The sequence below is a fragment of the Leucopleurus acutus genome, assembly GCF_964270905.1.
Source record: "Leucopleurus acutus genome assembly, chromosome: 2".
NCBI lineage: Eukaryota > Metazoa > Chordata > Mammalia > Artiodactyla > Delphinidae > Leucopleurus > Leucopleurus acutus.
This window is the reverse complement of record NC_139143.1, coordinates 150,366,107-150,392,804: the sequence shown is the minus strand read 5'-3', so window position 1 is coordinate 150,392,804 and position 26,698 is coordinate 150,366,107. Positions and strand designations below refer to the sequence as shown.

Below are 26,698 nucleotides of genomic sequence, written 5' to 3'. Positions count from 1 at the left end.
CTCCTCCTCCTCAGCGTTCCGGAGGCGGTAGCGGCCGGTGGTAGTGCTGCCGCAGCCGGCGGGGGGACAGGCCTGAACCCCTCCCCCAATCCGGTCTCCCTCACGCCAACTTCCCTCATCCCCACGCCCTCCTGGCCGTCGATGACGCAATTGATTCTAGCCAATAATAAGGCAAGACACCAGTCACGCGCACGTAATCAACCAATGGGAACAGGGAATAAAAAGAACCAACGAGCGCGGGCCGAATTCTCGGAGCACCCAGCGAGCTCTTCGAAACCAGGGGTGGGCGGGGCGAGGAAGAAGAGGCGGAGAGAGTGGCGCGGAGGACGACGGGAGGAGGGCGCCAGAAAGGTTGCGCAGAGTTTATGACCGAAGCGGGAAGGTGGTTTGAGGAAGTGGTTGAATAGCGCTTCGGGGCTCAGAGGAAAATATTCCCCTGATGAGAAAACCTATAGGCGAGTGGAGAAAATTAATTCCCAAGCCTTTTTTTTTCCCCCACTCGTGTCATATTTTGCTCATCCTGCCCCTCAAACCTGGGGTGGAGACTGTGGCCGTGACTCAGCACGTAAAAAGCAGAACGCCGGAAGTATGTTTCTGCCGCCGGATGGAAGCTGCGCTTGAGTGGCGCTGAGCTGAACGCCAGAAGCAGCAGTTTTGATTCTCCGCCTTGTGGCCTGCTAGAACTTCGTGCTGTTCGCCCTCAGGGCCTAAGAAAGTTTAAGAGACCGGTGTAGATGTGTTCAGTCTTGCACGTGAAAAGATTTTTTAGCTCCCCCTCAGACTGGAGTCCACAGCCTCAAGTTAGCCAACTTTTATTGAGCAGCCACCGTGTCAGGCTGCTACCCTCAAGTCCTTTTTCCCAAAGTTTTTTCTGCTTTTAGTGGCCTTTGGTGGGCAAAATGTGATTGAAACAGACATACTTGAAAATAAAAAGCAGCTGACATACAATATGTCTTATTAACCATGGGATGAGGGTTCCTAGCACATAAAAGGAGTAAATATGAATGAGTGAATGGAGAAACACTTGAAGAAAGGAGATTTATTGTTGATCGTTACAAGTCTTAAAATTTTTCTAGGCTTCCCCAACTCCAGACACAGGGGATACAATCATGAACAAAACAAAAAAACTTGTCTTCTTGGAGCTTGCATTCAAAGGGGAAAAAACACAATAAAAACAGATTTTTTTTTAAGTGTAAGCTATGACAATGAATAACGCAGGATAGGAGAGTAAGGAGCTGAGAAGGAGAAATGCAACGATTCAGGCAGGAGGTGAAACCTGAACTAGGGCAGCAGATGAGATAAATTCATTGAAAAATATCGTTCAAATATCCCAGTTTGTTTTCAAGAACCTATCAATTTTTAAACTAAGCAATTCCGCTAGATTGCCCTCCTTCAGAGCAGTGTATTTTCTTTATTACCAGTCCCTAACGTAGCTTCCCAGCGCATTGTAAAACAGTAATGTTTGTTGTTGAATAAATACCTGAAGTGACATGACTATTCTGTTTTTTTTTTTAACTCTCCAAAGCAATAACACATTACAAGTAATGATTCCCAAAATTGGGTTCACCTCTTGGTGGGTGTCTAGCCAAAAGACATAACTAAGCCAAAGATTGGGAGAAGGAAGGATTAATTACCTGCAGCAAGTAAGGAAAATACTAGGGATCTTTCTTAAAGCAGTGTCTCCCTGAACAGCAAAACTGGGGAAGTCTTAAGCTAAGGGAACATGCATATTCATGAAGGGATTTGGGTGGTGTATGCATACACATGCAGGGGCTTGAGCAGCGGCAAATTCAACAGTGAATTGGGGCAAAGTTTGACAAAGTCCAACCTTTAGTAGATTGAAGTCATAAGGGTCAGAAAAGGTCAACATGATCATTCCTTAGATTCCTACCAGTCTGAGGTCTTAGCATGTAGTTAACATTCTCCAACAGGGTGTAGGAGGTTAGTTCCTGTAGAACAACTCCAAGATATGTATCAGATTAATACTCGTCCCTTGAGGAGGAACTAGCACTCTTTTATCACTGAACTATTGTTTCTTGACCTTTTCCTCTGTTCCTGCATTCCTTTGTTCCCTTAAGATCATTAATTACTGAGACCTGCTCAAGGGCAACTCAAGGGCAAGCATTGTGGCCAGGCTTAGATCACAAAATGGCTTAATCCAAAATGGCTTCTCTTGTGTCAAAAAAACTATATCTGGTTCTTTTCCTCTGAGGACTCCCTACCCTATCTGCTTACCGTAAGGAATCTTCAAATTCAGCCAACAATTGGTATTTTCTGACTAGAAACAAAGAGAGGCCACATCCTAAAGTGTGACCGTCAGTTTTTCCCTTTATAAAGAGGCCTCTGAATCTTACAGGTCACCAGACTATTGAAATAGGGCTTCCCTGGTGGCGCAGTGGTTAAGAATCTGCCTGCCAATACAAGGGACACAGGTTCAAGCCCTGGCCAAGGAAGATCCCATGTGCCACGGAGCAGCTAAGCCTGTGGCCACAACTACAGAGCCTGAGCTCTAGAGCCTGCAAGCCACAACTACTGAGCCCACGTGCCACAACTACTGAAGCCTGCATGCCTAGAGCCCATGCTCCGCAACAAGAGAAGCCACGACAATGAGAAGCCCGCACACCGCAAGGAAGAGTAGCGCCTGCTCACTGCAACTAGAGAAAGCCCGTGCACAGCAATGAAGACCCAACACAGCCATAAATAAATAAATAAATAAATTTATAAAAAAAGGAATATAACAGCACTCTGTAATTAGGCATTCATTTATTCATTCAACCAACAAATTTAGCACCTAACATGTGCCAGACACTGGGAATAGAATAATGGAGAAGAAAATTTCCTGTTCTCTTGGAGCTTACAAGCAAACTAGTTGGAGAGATATTAAACAAGCAAGCAAATTTTTAGATTTATCATTGTGAATAGTTTTTGAAAGAGGGACCTAGTTTGGTCAGAGAGTTTCTCTAACGAGACAGTTAGGCATCCATTTGGAAAATGTATAAGAATTGGTATAGGAATGTATAGGAATAGACTTGTTCAAAAGCTCTGAGAAAGCAAGTCTAATATGGATAAACTATAGTAATCTGGGAGCAAAGGAGAAGTGAGTCAGTGGTCAAGATTATACAGAACCTTCCTAAGAGTAAAAAGAAGTCATTGCCTTGTCTATTTTATGTGTAGCTGGATTCCTAGCTTCTAGAATAGTGTCTGGCATATTAAAGGTACTCAGTAAATAATGGTTGAACAAATAAAACAGGAAGACATTATCACAGGTGTTTTCCAAGTAGATCACTCTGGCTGATGTGTGAAAAATAGTTTGGGGGTCAGGTGGGGGGAGGCCAAGACAAAGAAAGAAGAGAGAGAGCACTTAGGAGGGTATTAAAGTGATATAGACACTAGAAAATGATGGCTCGGATTTGAGGAGTAATAGAGATACATGTACACAGATGTCATATATTCAGGAGGTAGAATTGACTGGTTTGGGGTAGTAACTGATTCAATGTGGAAGAATGAAGAAGGGAGAGGTGTCACTCCCTTGTGTCTAGTTTTCTGGGTGAATAGATGATGGTGCCAGTATCTCAGTAAACAAGACATTTTGAAAGAGGAGCAGGTTTGGGAGGAGAAAAGCCTAAGCTCAGTTTTGGATATGTTATGTTTGAGTCATTTGTGAACCATACAAAAGGAGGATCAGGTCTGGAGCTCAGAAGAGAGGCCTAAATTGGAGATGTCAATTTGACGTTTATGGGCTTCTAGGTGGTAACCAAAGCCTTTTGAATAAAATCACCTACGCTCATTGTGAAGAAAAAAAGGCTCAGGAACCAAGCTTTGAGAAGCTTATAGAAGAGGAAGAACTCCCAAAAGAGACTGAGAAGGAACTACCAGAATGGTAAGAGGAAAACCATAAGACTGTAATATCACAGGAAAATTTTCTCTTTGATGCTTGGCCCAATACAATTCTGACCCCATAGCAGATGTCAAAAGTGTCAGATTAGATGTGTAAAATGTGGGAACTAGCAAGGGATCACAGGAGTACTTTAATCTGGCCTCTTCAGCTATAAAGAGAAATACCTATCCAGAGAGGTGAAGCTCACAAGTAACCCACAGCCAGGACTCGCAAACCAGGAGTTTTATTTTCCCATTTTAAATAACTTAGAAATTTGCCATCTTCCATTTGAGTATTCGTAATTATTGTGAAGACTATTCCTCAGAGAAAACAGATAAATTAAGCTATTGCCATTTTACAGGAAATTGAGATATTTGAAGGTTAAAAAGATCTTAAGAGCCCCAAGAAAGATAAGAAGCACAGACTATAACTTTTAGCCTTATTTCTCCAGGCTCTCCTAGAGTGTTTAAGTGCTTTTTTCTAATGTGGCCTCTCCCATTGCGGAGCACAGGCTCTGGACACGCAGGCTCAGCGGCCATGGCTCACGGGGCTAGCCGCTCCACGGCATGTGGGATCTTCCTGGACCGGGGGAAGAACCCATGTCCCCTACATCGACAGGCGGACTCTCAACCACTGCGCCACCAGGGAAGCCCACTCCTTCCCATTTTTACCTTAAGGATTTCTCTCCCGGGAATTCCCTGGTGGTCCAGTGATTAGGACTCCGCGCTCTCATTGCTGAGGGCCTGGGTTCGATCCCTGGTCCGAACCCTGATCGGGGAACTAAAATCTCACAAACTGTGTGGTGCAGCCAACCGTTCTGTCAGGTCTGGTGACCCTTCTCTCCCTATTTTTTTCTGATGAGGTCAGAAATCATGAAAATTAAGCACATCTCATTTTTATGTTTGATGCCTGCTTCAGAAAGTTATTTTAGTCAATGCAATGGCTGTCTGCCTCCCAGAGGGACAAATTTGCACCCTACTCCTAAACATTCAAAGGTAAATTGTTTTATTAACCCCACTACCCACCTTTATATTTGAGATTCAGGATAATCAGAAATGTGGAATATTGATTCTAGGGTGAGTAGATTGGGAGTGCTGTGAGCCTCAAACCTAAAGTTATCTATCTTACTTTAGTGTCTAAAATTCCCCCATTAGTGATTCATTGTCCTCTTTAGAACTCCTCTTAAATGCCAATAATATCCTTGAAAGGAGTAAAAAACTAGCACCATTCTGTGAATGGATTTGCTTTTATTTCCCCCTTTTTGAAGCACACTGTGGGCAACTTGAGATCACCATGAACCCAGGTGATAAAGAGGTTGCTAAATGTGAGAGGAAAGGCACAGAAAGAGGAGGTGGGTAACAAGAGAAATACTATTTACTTTACAATTCTGTCCTGGGCCCATGCTCTAAGCGATTATACTTTTGGAGCTCTCGTTATTAGTGTCCTGCCCACTGATGGCTCTCCACATTTGGTAGCTTTGTATCTAGGTCAAGAAGTAGGCATGTTCTTATGGAGTCTTCTGTTGTGAGACTAAATGTGTGCACAACATACCAAAGAATTTGTGTGATGATAAAAATAGTTTTCTATTGTACTATAAGCATACTTCTAGAAAAAATTTAGTGTTCAAACGCCAAAATAAATTGAGTGACTTTAAAAAATACTTTATGTCAAATGAAAGTTATTCTATCACAAATCCAGCCAAGAGCTCCTCAACTCTCATCTAAAGATACAGATTTTGGGCATAGGAGAGAGGCCAGGGAGATCAGGAGAGGCAGGCAGGAGAGGCCCTCCCAGACCAGAGGAGCAAGAGAGGGGAGGAGGGCATTTGCCTCACCCACTTGAGCCCAGGAAGCCTTCTGGGCTCCCAGGTGAGGTCCCCTGCCCTCTGAGACCAGGGGTGGGGGACACGCCTGGGCCCCTTCTGTTCCTTGATCCTAAGCCCCACCCCCCACAGCCCCCAGGGCCTTTTCCAGCCCTGTGGGTCCTGAGCATTGGCCCCACCCACTGCCCAAACCTCATCCTTGCTTAGGCCCCGCCCTCCACAGCCAAGGCCTTTTCCCCCCACCTTTTTTCTTCTTTTTCCCTCCTCCTCTTTTTTACTATTGTGGTACTGATGTACCTTCCGGTTGTTGATTCATATATATTTTTTAATTAATTAATTAACTTATTTGTTTATTTATGTATGGCTACATTGGGTCTACATTGCGGCTCGCGGGCTTTCTCCAGTTCCAGTGAGCAGGGTCCACTCTTCGTTGCAGCACATGGGCTTCTCATTGCGGTGGCTTCTCTTGTTGCGGAACACAGGCTCTAGGCGCACGGGCTTCAGTAGTTGTGGCACACAGGCTCAGTAGTTGTGGCTCATGGGCTCTAGAGCACAGGCTCAGTAGTTGTGGCGCACAGGCCCAGCCACTCCATGGCATGTGGGATCTTCCCGCACCAGGGCTCAAACCCATGTGCCCTGTACTGGCAGGCGGATTCTTAACCACTGCATCACCAGGGAAGCCCCATCTATATTTTTATTTTTATATTCTTTCTAACATATCTGCTAGTTTCATAGTCTAATTTTATTTTTTACTTTGTTATTGTTCTTTTTTTTTGGCCACCCCATGCGGCTTGCAGGATCTTGGTTCATGAGCCCAGGGTCAGGCCGAAGCTCCTGTGGTGGGAGCTCTGAGTCCAAACCACTGGACTAGCAGAGAACCTCAGACCCCAGGGAATATTCATCAGAGTGAAGTCTCACAGAGTTCCTCATCTCAGCACCAAGACCCAGCTGTACTCAATAGCCTACAAACTCCAGTGTTGGAAGGCTCAGGCCAAACAACCAGTAAGACAGGAACACAATCCCACTCATAAAAAAAGAAAAAAAAATTAGATGGCAAAAAAATATGTCACAGATGAAGGAGCAAGATAGAAACCTACAAGACCAAATAAATGAAAAGGAAATATGCAGTCTACCTGAAAAAGAGTTCAGAGTAATGATAGTAAAGATGATCCCGAATCTTGGAAAGCGAATGGAGGCACGGATTGAGAAAATACAAGAAATGTTTAACAAAGATCTAGAAAAACTAAAGAACAAACAAACAGAGATGAACAACACAATAACTGAAATGAAAAATACACTAGAAGGGATCAGTATCAGAATAACTGAGGCAGAAGAACGAATAAGTGAGCTAGAAGACAGAATGGTGGAAATATCTGCTGAGGAGCAGAATAAAGAAAAAAGAATGAAAAGAATTGCAGACAATCTCAGAGACTTCTGGGACAACACTAAATGCACTAACATTCAAATTATAGGGGTCCCAGAAGAAGAAGAGTAAAAGAAAGAGTCTGAGAAGATATTTGAAGAGATTATAGTTGAAAACTTCCCTAACATGGGAAAGGAAATAGTCACCCAAGCCCAGGAAGCACAGAGAATCCCATACAGGATAAAACACACCAAGACACATATTAATCAAACTAACACAAATTAAATTCAAAGAAGAAATATTAAAAGCAGCAAGGGAAAAACAAAAAAACACATACAAAGGAAGGCTTCCTTGGTGACGCAGTGGTTGAGAGTCCGCCTGCCGATGCAGGGGACAAGGGTTCGTGCCCCGGTCCGGGAAGATCCCACATGCCGCGGAGCGGCTAGGCCCGTGAGCCATGGCCACTGAGCCTGCGCGTCCGGAGCCTGTGCTCTGCAATGGAAGAGGCCACAACAGTGAGAGGCCTGTGTACCGCGAAAAAACAAACAAACAAAAAAAACATACAAAGGAATCCCCACAAGGTTATCAGCTGATTTTTCAGTGGAAACTCTGCATGCCAGAAGGGAGTGGCAGGACATATTTTAAATGATAAAAGAGGAAAACCTACAACCAAGATTACTCTACCCAGCAAGGATCTCATTCAGATTCGATGGAGAAGTCAAGAGCTTTTCAGACAACCAAAACTGAAGAGAATTCACCACCACCAAACCAGCTTTAAAACAAATGCTAAAGAAGCTTCTCTAAGCAGGAAACACAAGAGAAGAAAAAGACCCACAAAAACAAACCAAAAACAATTAAGAAAATGGTAATAGGAACATACATATCGATAATAACCTGGAATGTAAATGGATGAAATGCCCCAACCAAAAGACACAGACTGGATGAATGGATATAAAAACAAGACCCATATATATGCTGTCTAAAAAAGACCCACTTCAGACCTAGGGACACATACAGACTGAAAGTGAGGGGATGGAAAAAGATATTCCATGCAAATGGAAATCAAAAGAAAGCTGGAGTAGCAATACTTGTATCAGATAAAATAGACTTTAAAATAAAGACTGTTACAAGAGATAAGGAGGGACACTACATAATGATCAAAGGATCAATCCAAGAAGAAGATATAACAATTATGTATGTTTATGCACCCAACATAGGAGCACCTCAATACATAAGGCAAATGCTAACAACCATGAAAGGAGAAATCGACAGTAACACTTTAACACCCCACTTACACTGATGGACAGATCATCCAAAAAGAAAATTCATAAGGAAACACAAGCTTTAAATGACACAATAGACCAGATAGATCTTATTGATATTTATAGAATATTCCACCCAAAAGTGGCAGAACACACTTTCTTCTCAAGTGCACACGGAACATTCTCCAGGATAGATCACATCTTGGGTCACAAATCAAGCCTCAGAAAATTTAAGAAAATTGAAATCATATCAAGCATATCTTCTGAGCACAACAGTATGAGACTGGAAATCAATTCCAGGAAAAAAATGGTAAAAAACACAATACATGGAGGCTAAACAGTGTGCTACTAAATAACCAAGAGATCACTGAAGAAATCAAAGAAGAAATTTTAAAAATACATAGAAAATAGTGACAACAAACACACGATGACCCAAAACCTATGGGACGCAGCAAAAGCAGTTCTTTTTTTTTTTTTTTTTTTCACCTTGAGCATAAATGCTTTATTGTCACCTTAGGGTTCTCAGGCAGGTGGGGCTGTTGCACATCATGAGAGGGCAGGTACACTGAGCTGATGGCAGAGCTGCGACCAGTGCTCCCTCTGTCCTCCCTACCCTCCCCCCAGTCCGTGGCTCGATGGAGTGCAAGTGGGTCATTCATAGGCTGCCCCTGGGGCCTTCTCAGATAGAAAGGAAAGGGCCCCCCGACATGTGCCCTCACACTCCCTCATAAGTGCCTCGCCTTGTACCCTTCTCCTCATAGTCTGCTACTGCTCTTTCTACAATTAACATTCATACTTGGGTGGTCAGTACCACACCGAGGAAGGTCTTACTACCCCTGTCCTTTTCCTGTCAGCTTCCAGTCCTTGTCCTGTCTGGCTCCCTAAACAGGCTGAGCCAGTCGGTCAGTGCACTCTGCCTTTCAGGCCCAGGCCCTGCACAACCTCCTTCCTCTTGCTGCCCCACCTGCAGCTGCACCCCCACCCCCCCACTCCCATCCCGGACCCCAGTTCAGACCAGGGCTCAAGTCTTCCAGTGCATTCTGCTTTCAGGATCATGTGCTCCCTGTGGGCACACCGTCTTACAAACCTCTTTTAAGTCTCCTTGACCTCAGTCCTTGGCAGGGCCCTTCAGCCTTCCAGTCAGCGGACCGGGGCCCAATCCCAAAGCCAGAGTTTCTGGATATGTCCCCACCCATCCTCCTGCGACCTCACCTCCTGGGGCAGGATGGCGGGGAATGGGGCCGGTTGGTCCGCCTCAGCCCGCTCCCCAGGCCCTGGGCCAAAAGAGAGTTCAGCGGGGCAGAGGGGGGCTGGCACTGCGCCCTCAATTGGAAAGAAAGTCGATGGCGGCGCGCACGGAGCGATTGGTGCTGACGTCGACGGCAGTGACCTTAATCTCGGTGTCGCCAAACTGCATGGCAGTACGGATCTCGCGGCGGCTAGGGGACGCGCCAGCGGCATGGGGGCCTCCCTCGGCGGGCTCGAGCTCTAGACTGAGCTCGCCGCACTTTCGCAAGCCCGGGCGCGCGTCCTGAGCGGCGCAGCAGTACAGGTTGATGAGCACGCACCGTTGGCCTGGGCGCGCCGGGCAGTAGCTGCGCAGCACGTCCTCGCCCAGGGCCACCGACTGCTCGGCGGCCACGAAGCGCTCGAACACGTCGGTGCACCAGCGGCGGCCGCCGCGAACCAGCAGCTTGTCGGACGGGTGGTGCCCAGCCACGAAGCGGTTGAGCACGTCCACGCCGTACGTGAGCGGCGAGCGGCGCACCCGAACCACGCCCGGAGCCTGCCCGAAGAGCACCGCGCCCTTTAGGATGGTGAGGCCCACGTCGTGCGGAACCACCACGCGGAGGCCGCGGGCGCCCAGTGCTGCCTGCACCGCGTGCTGCAGCACTGCCGACTCTGAGAAGCTGCCCACCAGGAACAGCAGCTTCACGCCCTGCACTTCGGGGCGCGCCAGCAGCGCCTCTGCGGTACAGGAGTGGAGGGTGGGGGTAAGGAGGAGGGACGTGGAGTGGGCCACTGAGGCCACCACTGCGCAGCCACTGGCGCCTCTCCTCTGCCCGCCTGTATCCTCGAGCAACCAGAAACTAGTCATTTCACTATAAAACGGTAGCCTGGTTCCCATAAAGAAAAACACTGGGCACTTTCATGAGGGCCCCTGGCAATCTTTATGGGCTCTGCTTCCCCACCACACCATTGAGGGCTTGAGATAAGGGTCTGCATTTACACATATTAAATGCCTACTATGTGCACGACATTGCACTCACTCTCTAGATACTTCAGCTCATTTAAATCCCTGTGATAACAGTTTGGGGGACCTAATACTATCACCCCATTTGGGGAAACATGCACCAGAGGTTCTTTAACCTGGCAAGACTGCATATCTTCCCACCACACTGCATCCTCCAGGTATTCCAGATGATTCTGGGTCTCATTTCAGTGTATGGATATGGGGAGGTTTCCAGGCATTAACAGGGTAACATATTCCCGCATCTGGGTATGTATGTTGAGGTGAATGAAGGACCCAGGCTCAGGTGCTCACCTATGTGCTGGATGATACCGCTGACCGTGGGCTGAAAGAGGTCGTTCATGGCCTCACAAGACATCCTGAGCATCCCCTGTGAGGACCACTTCACGAAGTTCACGCTGCTCCTGCGCAGGGCTGTCTCCACGTTGTGGCCTCGCTGCTTGCAGTAGAAGTCAATAAACGAGAAAGGCAGCGAGATGTTGAGCGCCCCCGCACGGTGTGGGCCTGCGGTGCGTTTGCAGGCCTCGAAGGCTATAGTCAGATCCACCCAGGCTGCTGGGCGTTGCGTTTTGAAGGTGCTGATGAAGTCCTCGCCGAAGATGCGGCGCAGCAGCTGCTCGAAGGCCAGGTCCACGCCCACCGCGCCACAGGGGCCACCAGATGCCTTGTAGAGCTCCTTGAGGGTGCCATGGGGCTGCTCCAACTGATGCACGGTAAGGTCCACCGTGCCTCCCCCACAGTCTGCCACCACATAGCGGTCTCCTGCTTGCATCTCAGCCCACAGTTCTCCGACATCCGATTCCACCAGGAACATGCGGCTGTGGCGGGACCTTCGAAGCTGCTCTCGGGCCTGACGGAAGCTGGGATCAATGGAGTGGCTCTCGCCCGGGCACCCACTGCCTGGAGCTCGGCTGCTCAGGTCCACGAGCTGGTGCAGACGCAGCTTGCGTCAGTAGACAGAGGCGGCCTCAGGCTCCAGGGCAATGAGTAATTGCTCTGCATCCTCTCTTGACACCAGTCCGGCCAAGTGGGCAGCCTCTCGCATGAACTGCTTAGCTGGCTGTTTCCAGATGGCCGGCACTGTCAATACCCAGCGCACAGTGTCCTTCTCTGGCAGCGATGGGCACTGGTCCCTCAGCTCCTGAGGGGCATGCTCCTTGAAGAAGCGCAAGGCATGGGCGAACACCTCCAGGGCAGGCATTTTCTTTCCATTTACCACTTCTAGCTGGGTCTTCAAGGTGAGATCAGTGGCACTGTGGATCTTCATCTTGAACTTCTCAAGTAGAGCCAGTCACGAGCCTCCTCAGGGTCCAGATCGTGGTAGTAATCACGGGCTGTATAGCCAAAACTGTGAAAGGCACCCTCTGGGGTCAGCAGCAGGCAGGTGGGGGTCTTCCGGTGGGCCACACCTGGGTCCCCGCCCTCCCATTTCCTTTTAGGGTTCTTGTGAATATGGTGCTTGGCATCCACTTAAATCTCCATAAACGTTGCTCATGGGATCCTCTCTATCCATGGGGCCATGGGTCCCATCCAACATCCTCAGCTCCTGCTCCCTCATCATGTGGATGGCCTCAGGGTCACTGGCAAAGCTGAAGGCATAGCTACTGGATGTGGTGCCGAAGTCGATGGCCACTACCACAGAGAAGGGGGCCTGCTGGGGGGCTCGGGCCTCAGGCTTTGGAGACTGTGAAGGTGTGAGGGGGGCAATGCCACAGCTTTCCTGGGTCCTTGGGGAGCCGGGTGGGCTGGGCACTAGAGACTGCTCTGGGCTGGAGCCACTGTACAGCCCCTGCAGGCCCATCTCCGGGACAGCCAGCATCTTTGTAGGCCCTGTGGCTCTGCCCTGCCGACAACTCGACCTGTGTCCAGACGCCTGGATCCTGGGCCCAAAGCCAGTGGGGCCCAAAAGCAGTTCTAAGAGGGAAGTTTATAGCAATTCAATCTCAACTCAAGAAACAAGAAAAATCTCAAATAAACGATCTAACCCTACACTTAAAACAACTAGAGAAAGAAGAACAAAAAAAACCCAAAGTCAGTAGAAGGAAAGTAAGCATAAAGATCAGAGCAGAAATAAATGAAATAGAAATGAAGAAAACAATAGCAAAGATCAATAAAACTAAAAGCTGGTTCTTTGAGAAGATAACAAAATTGATGAACCCTTAGCCAGACTCATCAAAAAAAAAAAAAAGGGAGAGGTTGAAAATCAATAAAATTAGAAATGAAAAAGGAGAAATCACAACTGACACTGCAGAAATACAAAGGATTGTAAGAATCTACTACAAACAACTCTATGCCAATTAAATGGACAACCATGAAGAAATGGACAAATTCTTGGAAAGGTACAATTTTCCAAGACTGAACCAGGAAGAATTAGAAAATATAAACAGACCTATCACAAGTAATGAAATTGAAACCGTAATTAAAAATCTTCCAACAAACCAAAGTCCAGGACAGATGGCTTCACAGGAGAATTCTATCAAACATTTAGAGAAGAGCTAACACTGATCCTTCTCAAACTCTTCCAAAAAATTGCAGAGGGAGAAACACTCCCAAATTCATTCTACAAAGCCACCATCACCCTGATACCAAAACCAGAAAAAGACATCACAAAAAAAGAAAATTATAGACTAATATCACTGATGAACATAGATGCAAAAATTCTGAACAAAATACTAGCAAGCAGAATCCAACAACACATTAAAAGGATCATACACCATGAAGCTTTTGAGAAAATTCAACACCCATTTATGGTAAAAACTCTCCAGAAAACGGGCATAGAGGGAACCTACCTCAGCATAATAAAGGCCATATATGACAAACCCACAGCAAGCATCATACTCAATGGTTAAAATCTGAAAGCTTTTCCACTAAGATCAGGAACAAGACAAAGATGTCCACTGCTGCCACTCTTATTCAACATAGTTTTGGAAGTCCTAGCCACAGCAATGAGAGAAGAAAAAGAAATAAAAGGAATACAAATTGGAAAAGGAGAAGTAAAACTGTCACTGTTTGCCGATGACATGATACTATACATAGAAAATCCTAAAGATGCCACCAGAAAACTAATAGAACTAATCAACGAATTTGGTAAGGTTGCAATTTGGTATTGGTATGCAATGAGGAAAAACCCAGCATACTTCTTTGCTAACCCTGCTAAAAATGTATAACCTGAATCTAATTAAGAGGAAATATTAGAAACCTAAATTGAGGAATATTCTATAAAATATTGATAACTTTATGAAAATCAAAGTTTCAGGAACTGTTTTGATTAAAGACTAATGAGATTTGATAATTAAATGCATCACTATAAAGGACATTATTGGGACAGTTGGCTAAACTTGAATGGGGTCTGTGGATTAGATGATAGTAATGAGTAGATGTTAATTTCCTGATTTTGATAATTTCACCATGGTAAGACATCATACTGGCAACCTATTCTAAAAGGTTCAGGGGAAAAAAGGCCTCCTTTTTTTTTACTGTTCTTACAATTTTCTCTAAGTTTGCAATTTTTGAAAAAGAAATAGGAAAAAATATTACCAAGGGGGTCAAAAAGGATACCATTTGAAACATTGGACCTGATGGCCAATGTCCTAAATGTAAAACATGATTCCTGAAATTGTGTGTAGAAACACAGTGCTTTGCAGGTGTAACAGTAGCAATTGCTCTCCATCTAACCACACCTTCCAAGATCCTGCTCAAGACCTTCCTCCTCTTGGAATCCTTCTTTGAGTCTTCCAGCTCACACTTACCATCTATTCCATACCTGAACTCCAGATACATATTTTTTATATCACTTCTTTGATACTTAATCATATACAACCTTGTGACTTCTCTTGTGTTATTGTCTCATATAAATTTTGAGTTACAGTTTAAATCTTCTCCTGAATATATCTCCATTATTATATTGTAATCAACTTAAGAGCAGATATCATATATGATCTCTTATTTTCTCCCGAGTACCTAGCATATGTTTTGCAATCGCGTTTCCACATTCCAAGGACTGTCAAAGAATAATTAATCTCACTTTGCAAACATTTCCTGCATACCAACCATGTATTAGGTACTGTAAATAATAATTCCTTTCATATATAGAATGCTTGATAGTATTTACACCACCTACACATCCATTATCTCATTTGTTGTACATAATAACTCTGTGAGGTAGGTGCCACCGCATGATAAACATGCTTAGAGAAGAACTGTGATTTACTGGAAGTCACACAGCTATTTAATGGCAGAACTGAGGTGCCAATCTTGGTCTTCAGATTCCAAGTCCAGTGCTTTTTCCACACCACCACAGGAAACAGGTAAGAAGTCTGGACACACTGATGGTCATAGGTATTGCACGTTTTCTATTGCTGCTATAACAAATTGCCACAAACTTAGTGGTTTATACAACACAAATATATTATCTTATAATTCTGTGAGGTAGAAGGCTGACCCAGGTATCCCCGGGCTAAAATTGAGTCAGCAGGGTTGCATTTCTTGCTAAAGACTCTAGAAGAGAATCTGTTTCATTGCTCTTTCCAGCTTCTAGATGCTGCTCACATTCTTTGGCTGATGTCCCTCTTTCTCCATCTTCAAAGCAAGCAACAGTGCATCTCTATGCCTTTCTTCTATAATTACATCTTCCTCTGACTCTTCCACTTATAAAAAACCTTTGTGATTAAGTTGCACCTACCCAGATAATACAAGATAATCTCCCTATTTTAGGGTTAGTTGATTAGCAATCTTAATACCTTCGGCAACCTTAGTTCCCCTTTGCTGTGTATCCTAACATATTCATAGATTCTAGGGATTAAGATGTGGACATCTTTAGGGGGCCACTATTCTGCCTATCATGTACATGGTTTTCAAAGTTTCACTTCTCAAAGATCCACTGAGCGTTTTAACAACTTAACTCATCATATGAACAGTTCTTCCATCTACTAAAACTCAATCATCAGATTCCAATGGGACACTTTGTTTACTGGTATGTTATTAACTTTTTAAAAAAATAAATTTATTTATTTTTGGCTGCGTTGGATCTCCACTTATGCACGCGGGCTTTTCTCTAGTTGAGGTGAGTAGGGACTGCTCTTCGCAGCGGTGCTCGGGCTTCTCATTGCGGTGGCATCCCTTGTTGCAGAGCACAGGCTCTAGGCACACGGACTTCAGTAGCTGTAGCTCTCGGACTCTAGAGTGCAGGCTCAGTAGTTGTGGCGCACGGGCTTAGTTGCTCCGAGGCATGTGGGGTCTTCCCAGACAAGGGCTTGAACCCGTGTCCCCTGCATTGTCAGGCAGATTCTTAACCACTGCACCACCAGAGAAGTCCCTGTTATTTTAGAAATTAGTTTCTATGAAAAATAAGCCAGAGTTTGATTTACAAAAATTAACATTATTTGAGTCCATTGGTTCTTTGTTTTTTTTTTTTGGCTGGACAACCATGCAGCTTGTAGGATCTTAGTTCCTCAACCAGGGATCGAACCCGTGGCCCGTGCAGTGGAAGCGCAGAGTCCTAACCACTGGACTGCCAGGGAATTCCCAGTCCATTGGTTCTTAATTCAACAAGTAAGGGAATTGAGACCAGTGACATTAAGTAACTTGCCCAAGAATACACAGCTAGTATGTGGCAGAGCAAGTATTCAAACTTAGGTGCAATTGCAAAGCTCTTGGCTTTTCCAATATACCATTTTCTCATCAAGAATAGGTAATCGTGGGCCTAATGCTCTAATCTAATGCCTGTGATTTAAACATTAATTTGTTGCTTTGGATCATACATTTCTTATGGACTACCTTGAAAATGCAAATCCCTGCAGTAGAGGATTAAATAAGATATGTGTGTTGTAAAGGGAGAAAAACATATGTGATATATGTGTGCATTAGTTTGTAAGCAGACAGTTGTGATAGTAAGGAAAGGCCTAGAAGGGGCTGGTTCAAGGTTCTGACTGCCACCTGTATGATCTTTGACAAGTCCTAAACTCTGGTAAACTCTCTTAACCTTGTTTTTCCAACTATAAAATACATCTTTCCTAGTTTTTTTTTTTTTGAGGATTAAGTTCTTGAATAGCACTTATACAGAGCCTGGCCCAAAATATGTCATCAGGAGCTGCCAGCAAGTGTAAAGATCCTGATGACTACCGAACACCCCTGTTGATGGGGAGTGGATGATTTCTTTTTTTTTCTTTTCTTTTTTTTTTTTTGCGGTACGCGGGCCTCCCACTGTTGTGGCCTCTCCCGCCACGGAGCATAGGCTCCGGATGCGCAGGCTCAGCGGCCATGGCTCACGGGCCCAGCCGCTCCCCGGCATGTGAGATCCTCCCGGACGGGGGCACGAACCCTTGTCCCCTGCATCGGCAGGCGGACTCTCAACCACTGCGCTACCAGGGAAGCCCAATGTGGGTAATTTCTTGACTGACCACAAGGTGGAGCTAGAGACATGGGAATGTATGTCCCGTCCTCGAACAGGAATTTGGGACTTTAGGGGAAAAAAGAATAACCTTTCTATTTCAGTCTTAACAGAGTAAATTCTATCTCCCTTTAAACAACTGCCATGTTGCTCCATCATGAGAGCTTTTAGGTTTTTGTCCGGTTGGTTGGTTTTTGTTTTTCAAAAAGAACCAGATGGACAAAGGAGCTTTCAGTAGATATTCTTTAATAATGTTAATTTTATTTCTTCTTGGAGAAGATGACTGTACGGTTATGAGAGAGAATCTTTAATACATTTTATTTTCTTTACCTTCTTCAGTCCAGAAGACAGAGGCAGTACTTATCTATATTCTTTGCTCCAAAACGCATACTTGTCATTTTTCCCAAGACGCCCATTGGGTCCCCATGCAAATAGGACTCCTAGAAGTCTACTTAACATCCTAGGATTCTAAGGATGTGGATTAGGCTTCTGTTGTTCTCAGAGGATCATTTTGAAAGTACATTTCGGTAAGCTCATTAAAAACTTAACTCTCCAGAGGGTGTGGAGGGAAGGGAACGCTCCTACATTTTTGGTAGGAATGTAAATTGGTGCAGCCACTATGGAGGTTCCTTAAAAAACTAAAAATAGAGTCACCATATAATCCAGCAATCCCACCTCTGGGCATATATCTGGAAAAGATAAAAACTCTAATTTGAAAAGATACATGCACCCCAATGTTCATAGCAGCACTATTTACAATAGCCAAGACATGGAAACAACCTAAATGTCCATCAACAGATGAATGGATAAAGAAAATGTGATATATGTATGTGATGGAATATTACTCAGCCATAAAAAAGAACGAAATAATGCCATTTGCAGCATCATGGATAGACCTAGAGATTATCATACTAAGTGAAGTCAGACAGAGAATATTATGTCACTTATATGTGGAATCTAAAAAAATGAGACAAATGAACTTATTTACAAGCCAGAAGTAGACTCCCAGACATAGAAAACAAACATATGGTTACCAAAGGGGAAAGAGTGGGGGAAGGATAAATTAGGAGTTTAGGATTAACAGATACAAACTACTATATATAAAATAGATAAACAATAAGGACCTACTGTATAACACAGGGAACTATATTCAATATTTTGTAATAATCTATAATGAAAAAGAATCTAAAAAAGGATATATATATATATGAATCACTTTGCTGTACACCTGAAACTAACACAACATTGTAAATCGACTACACTTCAATTAAAAAAAAAACTTAACTCTCATTACTTTCAGGCTTGATCTTGCAGGCTATATATTTATTATAATTAGAATCTGAAGAAAATCACAGAAGTCCACTTAAAAGATAAAGGTACGCTCAAATAGCCTCAAAGTACCACTACTTTCAGGACTCAAGAAAGCATTGCTATGTAAACAGAGATTAGATTCCCCAAAATCAAACTGGATAGGAGAAACCCCTTCATTTCTATGAATAAATAAAGAATGAGCATTAGCCAAGTGAAAGAGAATGAAAGAGAAAAGATCATTACAGGCTGAGTTCCAAGATATGCAAAGGGTCAAAGAAGAGAAAGCACTGTTCTTGTAGGTGTGAAAGTAATTAAATATGTCTCCACAGTAAAGTTTGAGAGGGAAATGGCAATAGTTAAAACTGGTGGGGTAAATTGGAGATAAATCATTAGGCCCTGTATTTTATGTTGAGCATAGACTTCATCTGAGGGTGATACAGAGCCACTAAGGGACATCAAAGGGGGCAAGACAAGGTTAGATTCATGTTTTAGAAAGATCATTTTGTTTGCAAGTTAGAGACTAGAGGAAGGCTAGACTAGAAGGAAGGTGTGCTGGATATTTTCTGTTTGTTTCTCCAGATACCACCCTACTCCGCTTACTCTATGTCCCAGAAGTTTGGCCTATGTGGCCTCCCCAGAGTCCTCCTTGCCCTTTGGCTTCTGGTTGGGTCCAGCATTGGGAGATAGCAGCAGGACATGTGAGGTCAGGAGGAAAGAGAGGTCTGAGTATTTATCCCCCAGCTCCCTCCCTGTTGAGTCACTTTGTGAGGATACTTCCTTCCACCAAAGGCCAAAGCTCTTATCAGGCAGCACCCTCCACACAACTGCCCACTTTAGATTCTATTAATCACTTCCTCCCTTTATTCTTTCATGCTTTTGGCTAGTAATGATTTACACTGTTGCTAGCACCAGGGGAACTTTATATCTCATGTTTGTCTCCCTAAGCCCTGCACACATTTTGTAAATAGTTCCTTTATTAAACACATCTCAAATCTTCTAGCTTGAGTGTGCCATCTATTTCCTGCCAGGACTCTGAAATAGAAAGACACAATTAATAATAATGATAACTCAATTTATTATGTTCCATGCATGTTCCTAAACAGTTTACACACATTAACTCATTTAATGCTCAGAGAAATTCTATGAAGTATCCTTCCTTTACAGATATGGAATCTGAGGTATATACAGATTAAGTAATTTTCCCAAAGTCACACAGCTAGTGAACCAGAATTCAAATCCATACTGTTTGCTTCCAGAGTCTGTGTTCTTAAACACTATGCTCCTTTGGTGAGGTAAAAGTTGATGCTGTAAATTGAAACAATAGCAGTGGAATGGAGAGAAAAGAAAAAATTTACAGGACGTTATTTCTAATCCCAGCATAATTTTGAGGATCAGCTGAGATTAAGAGTCAATAAAATGCACTGGTATAGGAATAAGATGGACCCATGTTCGTATTTCGGATCTTACTACCTGGGTGATCTTGAGTAAGTCACTTTACCTTTCCAGGTTTCAGTCTCCTCTTCTGTAAATTGGGACCAATAACACCTACCCCATGGAGTTGCTGTAAGAATTAAACAAAGTATTGGAAGTCCTAGCCAGAGTGATTAGGCAAGAAAAAAAAGCCATCCAAATCAGAAAGGAAGAAGTAAAACTGTCTTTATTTGCAGGCTGACATGGTTTTATATATAGAAAACCCTAAAGATTCCACCAAAAAACTGTCAGAACTACAAAATGAATTCAGTAAACCTGCAGGATACAAAATCAATATACAAAACTCAATTGCATTTCTATACACTAATAATGAACTATCAGAAAGAGAAATTAAGAAAACAATCCCATCTACAATTGTATCAAAAAGAATTAAATATCTGGGAATAAATTTAACTATGGTGAAAGAGCTCTGTACTGAAAACTATAAGACATTGATCGAAGAAATTGAAAACATAAATAAACAGAAAGATAGTTTCTGTCATGGATTGTAAGAATTAATATTAAAATGTCCGTACTACCCAAAGCAATCTACAGATTCAAGGCAATCCCTATCAAAATTCCAGTGGATTTTTCACAGAAATAGAACAAACAATCCTAAAATTTCTGTAACAACAAAAGACACTGAATAGCCAAATCACTCTTGAGAATGAACAAAGCTGGAGGCATCACATGTCTTGATTTCAAACTATATTGCAAAGCTACAGTAATCAAAACAGTATGGTACTGGCATAAAAACAGACACATAGATCAATGGAACAGAAACCAGAATTGAACCCATGCATATATGGTTAGTTAACTTACAACAAAGAGGCCAAGTATATATAAGGGGAAAAGATAGTCTCTTCAATAAATGTTGGGAAAACTAGACAGCCACATGCAAAAGAATGAAACTGGACTCCTATCTTACACCATACACAAAAATTAACTCAGAATGGGTCAACTCAAAATGGATCTTGAATACAGACCCCAAACCATAAAACTCCCAGAAGAAAACATAGGGGATAAGCTCCTTAACATTGCTCTTACAATGATTTGGGGGGATTTGACACTAAAAGCAAAGACAACAAAACCAAAAATAAACAAGTGGAACTACATCAAACTAAAAAGCTTCTGCACAGGAAAGGAAACTATCAACAAAATGAAAAGGCAACCTACAGAATGGGAGAAAATGTTTGCAAATCATATATCTGATAATGGGTTAATATAAAAAATACATAAAGAACTCATGACTCAATAGCAAAAAGACAAAGAACTTGATTTAAAAATGGAAAGAGGTTCTGAATAAACATTCCAAAGAAGACATATAGATGGCCAACAGGTACATGAAAAGGTGCTCAACATCACCAATCATCAGGGAAATGCAAATCAAAACCACAGTGAGATATTATCGCACAACTGTTAAAATGGCTATTATAAAAAAGACATGAAATAACAAGCGTTGGCAAGGATGTGAAGAAAAGAGAACCCTAGTACACTGTTGGTGGGACTATGAACTGGTGCAGCCACTATGAAAAACAGAATGGAGATTCCACAAAAAATTAAAAAGAGAACTACCATATAATCCAGCAATTCCACTTCTGGGTATTTATCCAAAAGAAACAAAAACATTAACTTGAAAAGGTATCCGCACCCCCGTGTTCTTTGCAGCATTATTTACAGTAGCCAAGACACAGAAACAATCTAAATGTCTATCAATGGATGAATGGATAAAGATGTGGTATATATATATATATATATATATATACACACACACACACACACACACATATATATGCATTGGAATATTATTCAGCTATGAAAAAGAAGGAAATCCTGCTACCTGCAACAACGTGGTTGGACCTTTCCTTCCTTTGGATGCCCACAGTACTTTGGTCATCTTTATGGCATGCCTTTAACTCCGTCTTATGTTAGATTTAGTGGTTTACATGTCTCTCTCCCCTATCAAGCTCCAGTAGTCAGGAACAGGGTCTTAAAATCCTGATTCATATCCTTATCCTTAGTTACTACCATAATACTTAGCACACAGTAAGTGCTCGGTAGTATTTATTGAATGAATGGATGACTTGATATGCTTAGGAAATTATTCCCTGAGTTTTATCTGTTTGCCTCCCCTACTGTCATGAAGATGAGAAAATTACTCTGCTGCTTCATTGATTACTTTTCTTATTTATTCACAAAGCCTGGCATACACTAGGGACTTAGTAAATATTTGTTACATGAATGTGCTAAGAGCAGGCCATTACAGTCAATTGGCAACTTAGCACAGTAGAGGCTGTGGAGTCAGACTAGCTGGATTCAAATCCTGACTCTAATACTGTGAGACCTTAAGCAAGTTACATATTCTAAAGGTGCCTCAGTTTCTTCATAAATAAAATGAGGATAATAGGAATTCCCTGGCGGTCCAGTGGTTAGGGCTCTGCACTTCCACCGCAGGGGGGACGGGTTCAATCCCTGGTCAGGGGACTAATATCCCGCATGCCACACAGTGCAACCAAAAAAAAAAAAAAAAAATGGGGATAATACAACCTATCTCATAGATGTAAAAGTATTGTGAGAACTAAATGAGATAATGCTGTCCAGCTCATAGTAAGGACATAACAAATGTTATCCACATAGTGCTGAGGGTGGGGTGTCACTCTGGGGCCACCATCCTTTTTTTTTTTAGGTCAGTGTATGAATCCTGGTTTGCAGGGTATTACTGAGTCTGGCCTCCTCAACACTAGGCAAATAAATAATCTCAAACTTTAGAGGACTTAACAACTAGGGAAGCAGTTTTAAAACCAGAAATACAGATTCCTAGGCCCACGTTTTGAGGAAAACTGCACTAGACCCTTAGCAGATCAACTTGATGATTGAAATTGACTTGATATTGCCACCTTGTCCTTGACCCTGAGATTTAGCTTTTCCTGCTTCTCAAGAATTGGCACCAGTTAGCCCTAAGTTTCAGTATCTCATGATCTGCTGCACTGGATAATATTGTCAATGGATAATATTGTATGCTCCTGCCAGATGATTCCTCAGGGCTCACTGCCTCAGACAACGTGCTAATTTCCATCTCCTCATCTTGGCCAGTAAGCCTCAGATGCTTTCTTTTCTGTTTCATTGTTTTGTTTTGTTTTTCTATTCAAATCCTTCCCATCCACCAAGATTTAGCTCAAACTACCCTCCCTGGTTAGCCCATCATATGTACCTCCTCAGATGTCCTACTTGGCCCTCTCAGTTGTATCTCTCTCTCCTCCTCATTCTGAGAAAAATAATCTCCCTCATCCTTTGCTTGTCCATCTGTGCTTTTCTCAAGTACTGCTTTAAGAGTAAATGAAATGAGTTTCATGAAAAATAAGATCTAAGTTTATTTTCCAGGGGGCATCTATCTTACACTAGTGAACCAAGAGGGTTGAGGTCACAAAGCTTGTAACTGATTCCAAAGCTGCATTATGTTGTGAGCATCTAGTCTCCATGAAACTAAGAAGCCCATGTCATTTTTAGACTAAAATGTGTTTGTTTGTTTTTAACCAGAGTTTCTGTTAAAGAATAGAAAAAGTATGATGGTAGACAAAACAGTCTATGTTAGTGATAGTCTTGGTTAAGGCCCTAGTTCCCTGAAAGCTGGACCTGGCCTTTGTCACCAACATCTTTTTATCCCTCACAATCCCTAGCAAAATACTTTGCACCAAGTGGGTACTCAATGCATGTGTAATTGAACCATGGCCTGCTGATCCAAGTTCTCAATTTTCTTGCCCTACTGGAAAAACACTAAGGCCTAGGGAGAATGATTTACGTGTGTGATGAGTTGTGTAAATATGAGATGAAAAGGAAAGGATAGGGACTTCCCTGGTGGCGCAGTGGTTAAGAATCCGCCTGCCAATGCAGAGGACACGGGTTCGAGCTCTGGTTCTGGAAGATCCCACATGCCGCAGAGCAACTAAGCCCATGTGACACAACTACTGAAGCCTGTGTGCCTATAGCCCGTGCTCTGCAACAAGAGAAGCCACCGCAATGAGAAGCCTGCACACCACAACGAAGAGTAGCCCCCGCTACTACGAAGAAAGCCCGTGTGCAGCAACGAAGACCCAATGCAGCCAAAAATAAATTAATTAATTTTTTTAAAAAAGGGAAGAATAAAGGTGTGACCCAATTAGACTATATTTGGAGATAGGGCCTTTAAGGAGATAATTAAGGTTAAATGAAGTCATAAGGGTGGGGTCCTAATCCAATATGACTGGTATTATTATAAAAAGAGAGAGAGAGAGAGAGAAACACCAGGGATGCATGCAACAGAGAAAAGTCCATGTGAAGACACAGCAAAAAGGTGGCCACCTGCAAGCCATACAGAGAGGTCTCAGGGAAAACTAAACCTTCAGATACCTCGATCTTAGACTTCTAGCCTCCAAAACTGAAAGAAAATCAGTTTCTGTTGTTTAAGCCACCAAGTCTGTCGCACTTTGTTATGGCAGACCTAGCAGACTTGGGAGAACGATTTACATATGTGATGAGTTGTGTAAATATGAAGCCGAAAAGGAAAGGATAAAGGTGTGACCCAATTATGTACTGAATTGTATGTACCCCAAATTCATATGTTAAAGCCCAAAGCCCAGTGTGACTGTATTTGGAGACAGGGCCTTTAAGGAGATAATTAAGTTTAAATGAATATCGATCCTATTCTACTTTCTAATAAGGGTAGAATTCCCCGAAAATGTGTTTGGTAGAACTTCAGCAGAGTATTAACAGGGGTCCAGAAAAGAGGTTCAATGGTCAAATAAACATGAGAAACAGAATTAAACAGAGTAAAGCTGATTCTCAGGGGCTTTAGTTTCCTAACATATATTCTGATTCTCTAAAAAGACAATGTAGAGGGGCTTCCCTGGTGGCGCAGTGGTTGGGAGTCCGCCTGCCGATGCAAGGGACGCGGGTTCGTGCCCCGGTTCGGGAAGATCCCGCATGCCGCGGAGCGGCTGGGCCCGTGAGCCATGGCCGCTGAGCCTGCGCGTCCAGAGCCTGTGCTCTACAACGGGAGAGGCCGCAGCGGTGAGAGACCCGCGTATCGCAAAAAAAAAAAAAAGACAATGTAGCATACAGCATTTCCCAAACTTGCCTGACCATAGAATACACCCCGTTTCTCCCTTTTTAATTTTTATTTTTTGGTAATGAATATTCTTACAAGACTAGTATTCTGTGAGAAACAATTTGGAAGAGGCTGATTTATAGTTTTGTTTTTCTTATGCTGATCTGCCTGTTCTTAGCTACCTCATTACCCACCTTCAGTATCTGGACCAATGTTGAACAAAGAACCTTGGAGAAAGAAGTCTGGGGCATGTTAAATAATGCTCCAATGAATAATTCCTGGAATGAGAAATGACCCTCCCTGGAAGTCCTCAGAGAAACAAGTTGTTTACTGTCATTCCACCAAGTGATTCCTCCAAGGACCAACCCAGAGTGAGTTGTAATGACCAAACCCACAGGAAGGATAATTAAAAGGGAAGGGCTAAAACCTAACCTGACTTCCTACAAGGAATTCAAATCACAGTCAGGGAACCAAGACCTTTGTAAATACTTCTTGTTTTGTATTCCTTTCCTATTTCCCCAAAATGGTTGGTAATAAAATCCTTTAAACAAAATGACTCTTTGAACTTGCTGTCTAAGAAGAAAGGAAGATGAAGAGAGAGTATATTTAATTCTGGAGTCGGATTGAGAGAAGAATGGGGTGGAGACGTGGTAGAATACCCCCCAAAACAGAATTATGGTGGTAGCCACCAAGAAGAGCGAGAAAGAGAGTGTGCGGAGCTTGCAACAAGGAAGACAGAAAAAGGGAAGCTCTTCCTGGCTTGTACAGTAGGATTTAGAGTTAAAAAAAAATCTGAGCAAAGATTCCTTGACTCCATATCGTGGATGGGGAGGTCCTAAGCCAAAGTTAGATATCCATTCAGTTAATATTCAAACACATATTTTTGTACTTACTAGTGTCAACACCAAAGAAACAAGACGAAAATCTCTGCCCTCATGATCTTTCATTCTAGTGGGAGTTTATTATATTTTAATCTTTATTGTAAGATATACATAAAAAAGGTTATCTACAACACATTAAAGAATAACCATATTAAAGAATAATCATAAAGCAAATACACATCTACAAAAGGCCTAGTTTAAGAAATAGAATATTACCAGTACATGAGTCCCCAATGTGGGTTTTTTGTATCATATTTCCCTCCCCCACAGAGGTAATTACTGTCATGAATTTTATGTTAATAATTCCCTTGCTTTTCTTTATAAGTTTTACCATAGTGTCTGTGTATCCCTAAACAATATTGTACCAGTTAGGGTCATGGCAGGAAACAGGTGGCACACTCAAAGTAGGATAATTTGAGGAGAGTTTATTAAAGGAGCTATTTAGAAAGGTGCGGGCAGGGTATGGTGAGCATACAACAGGATATTAACTTTAAGCTAATGACAGTGCTCTTTATCAACCTAGGCTTGAAGCTGGAGTAGTGGAAGTGGTTATGGGAGGTCAGACAAAGAGGGCCTCCCGATAGGAGATGAGACTTTCAGTGGAAGGAATCCAATCAGCCGACAGCAACCCACAGCAAGGGTACCAGAGAGTAAATACTCCACCCCACTTGCTTCTACCTCTCGTCTTCTGCTGGTGGCTCCCATCAACCAAACTTTACCAGAAGCTACAAATCAAAAGAGCCCATTGATTCAGTTCACTCAGTGCAGCCTCCTAGAAATAGAAGTGTGGAAAGTGAAACTGGAGGGGCAAACTGAAGATATCCAGAAAAAATACATCGCTTAGATTTGCCTGTTTAAGTTTACATAAATGGAATCATACAGTATGTTATTCTTCTGTGACTTGCCTTTTTTGTTTATTCATTAAAGTAGTTCAAGTGTGTAGCTATAGTTCATTCATATTCAGTTCTGTATGATAGCCCATTGTATGAA

At 43.0% G+C, this 26,698-nt stretch overlaps 1 protein-coding gene across 1 annotated transcript; it reads right to left on the bottom strand.

Annotated features, from left to right (window-relative positions):
* Positions 1 to 9,648: 9,648 nt before the first annotated feature.
* LOC309957531 (heat shock 70 kDa protein 12B-like) lies at positions 9,649 to 12,400 on the bottom strand (the record flags this gene model as incomplete). The annotated part of the gene is given in 5 exon segments (XM_082832821.1): positions 9,649 to 10,292; positions 10,870 to 11,524; positions 11,528 to 11,856; positions 11,859 to 12,007; positions 12,111 to 12,400. Coding segments are annotated over 5 exon segments (2,061 nt in total). The 5' UTR covers positions 12,395 to 12,400.
* Between the last annotated feature and the right edge of the window lie 14,298 nt (positions 12,401 to 26,698).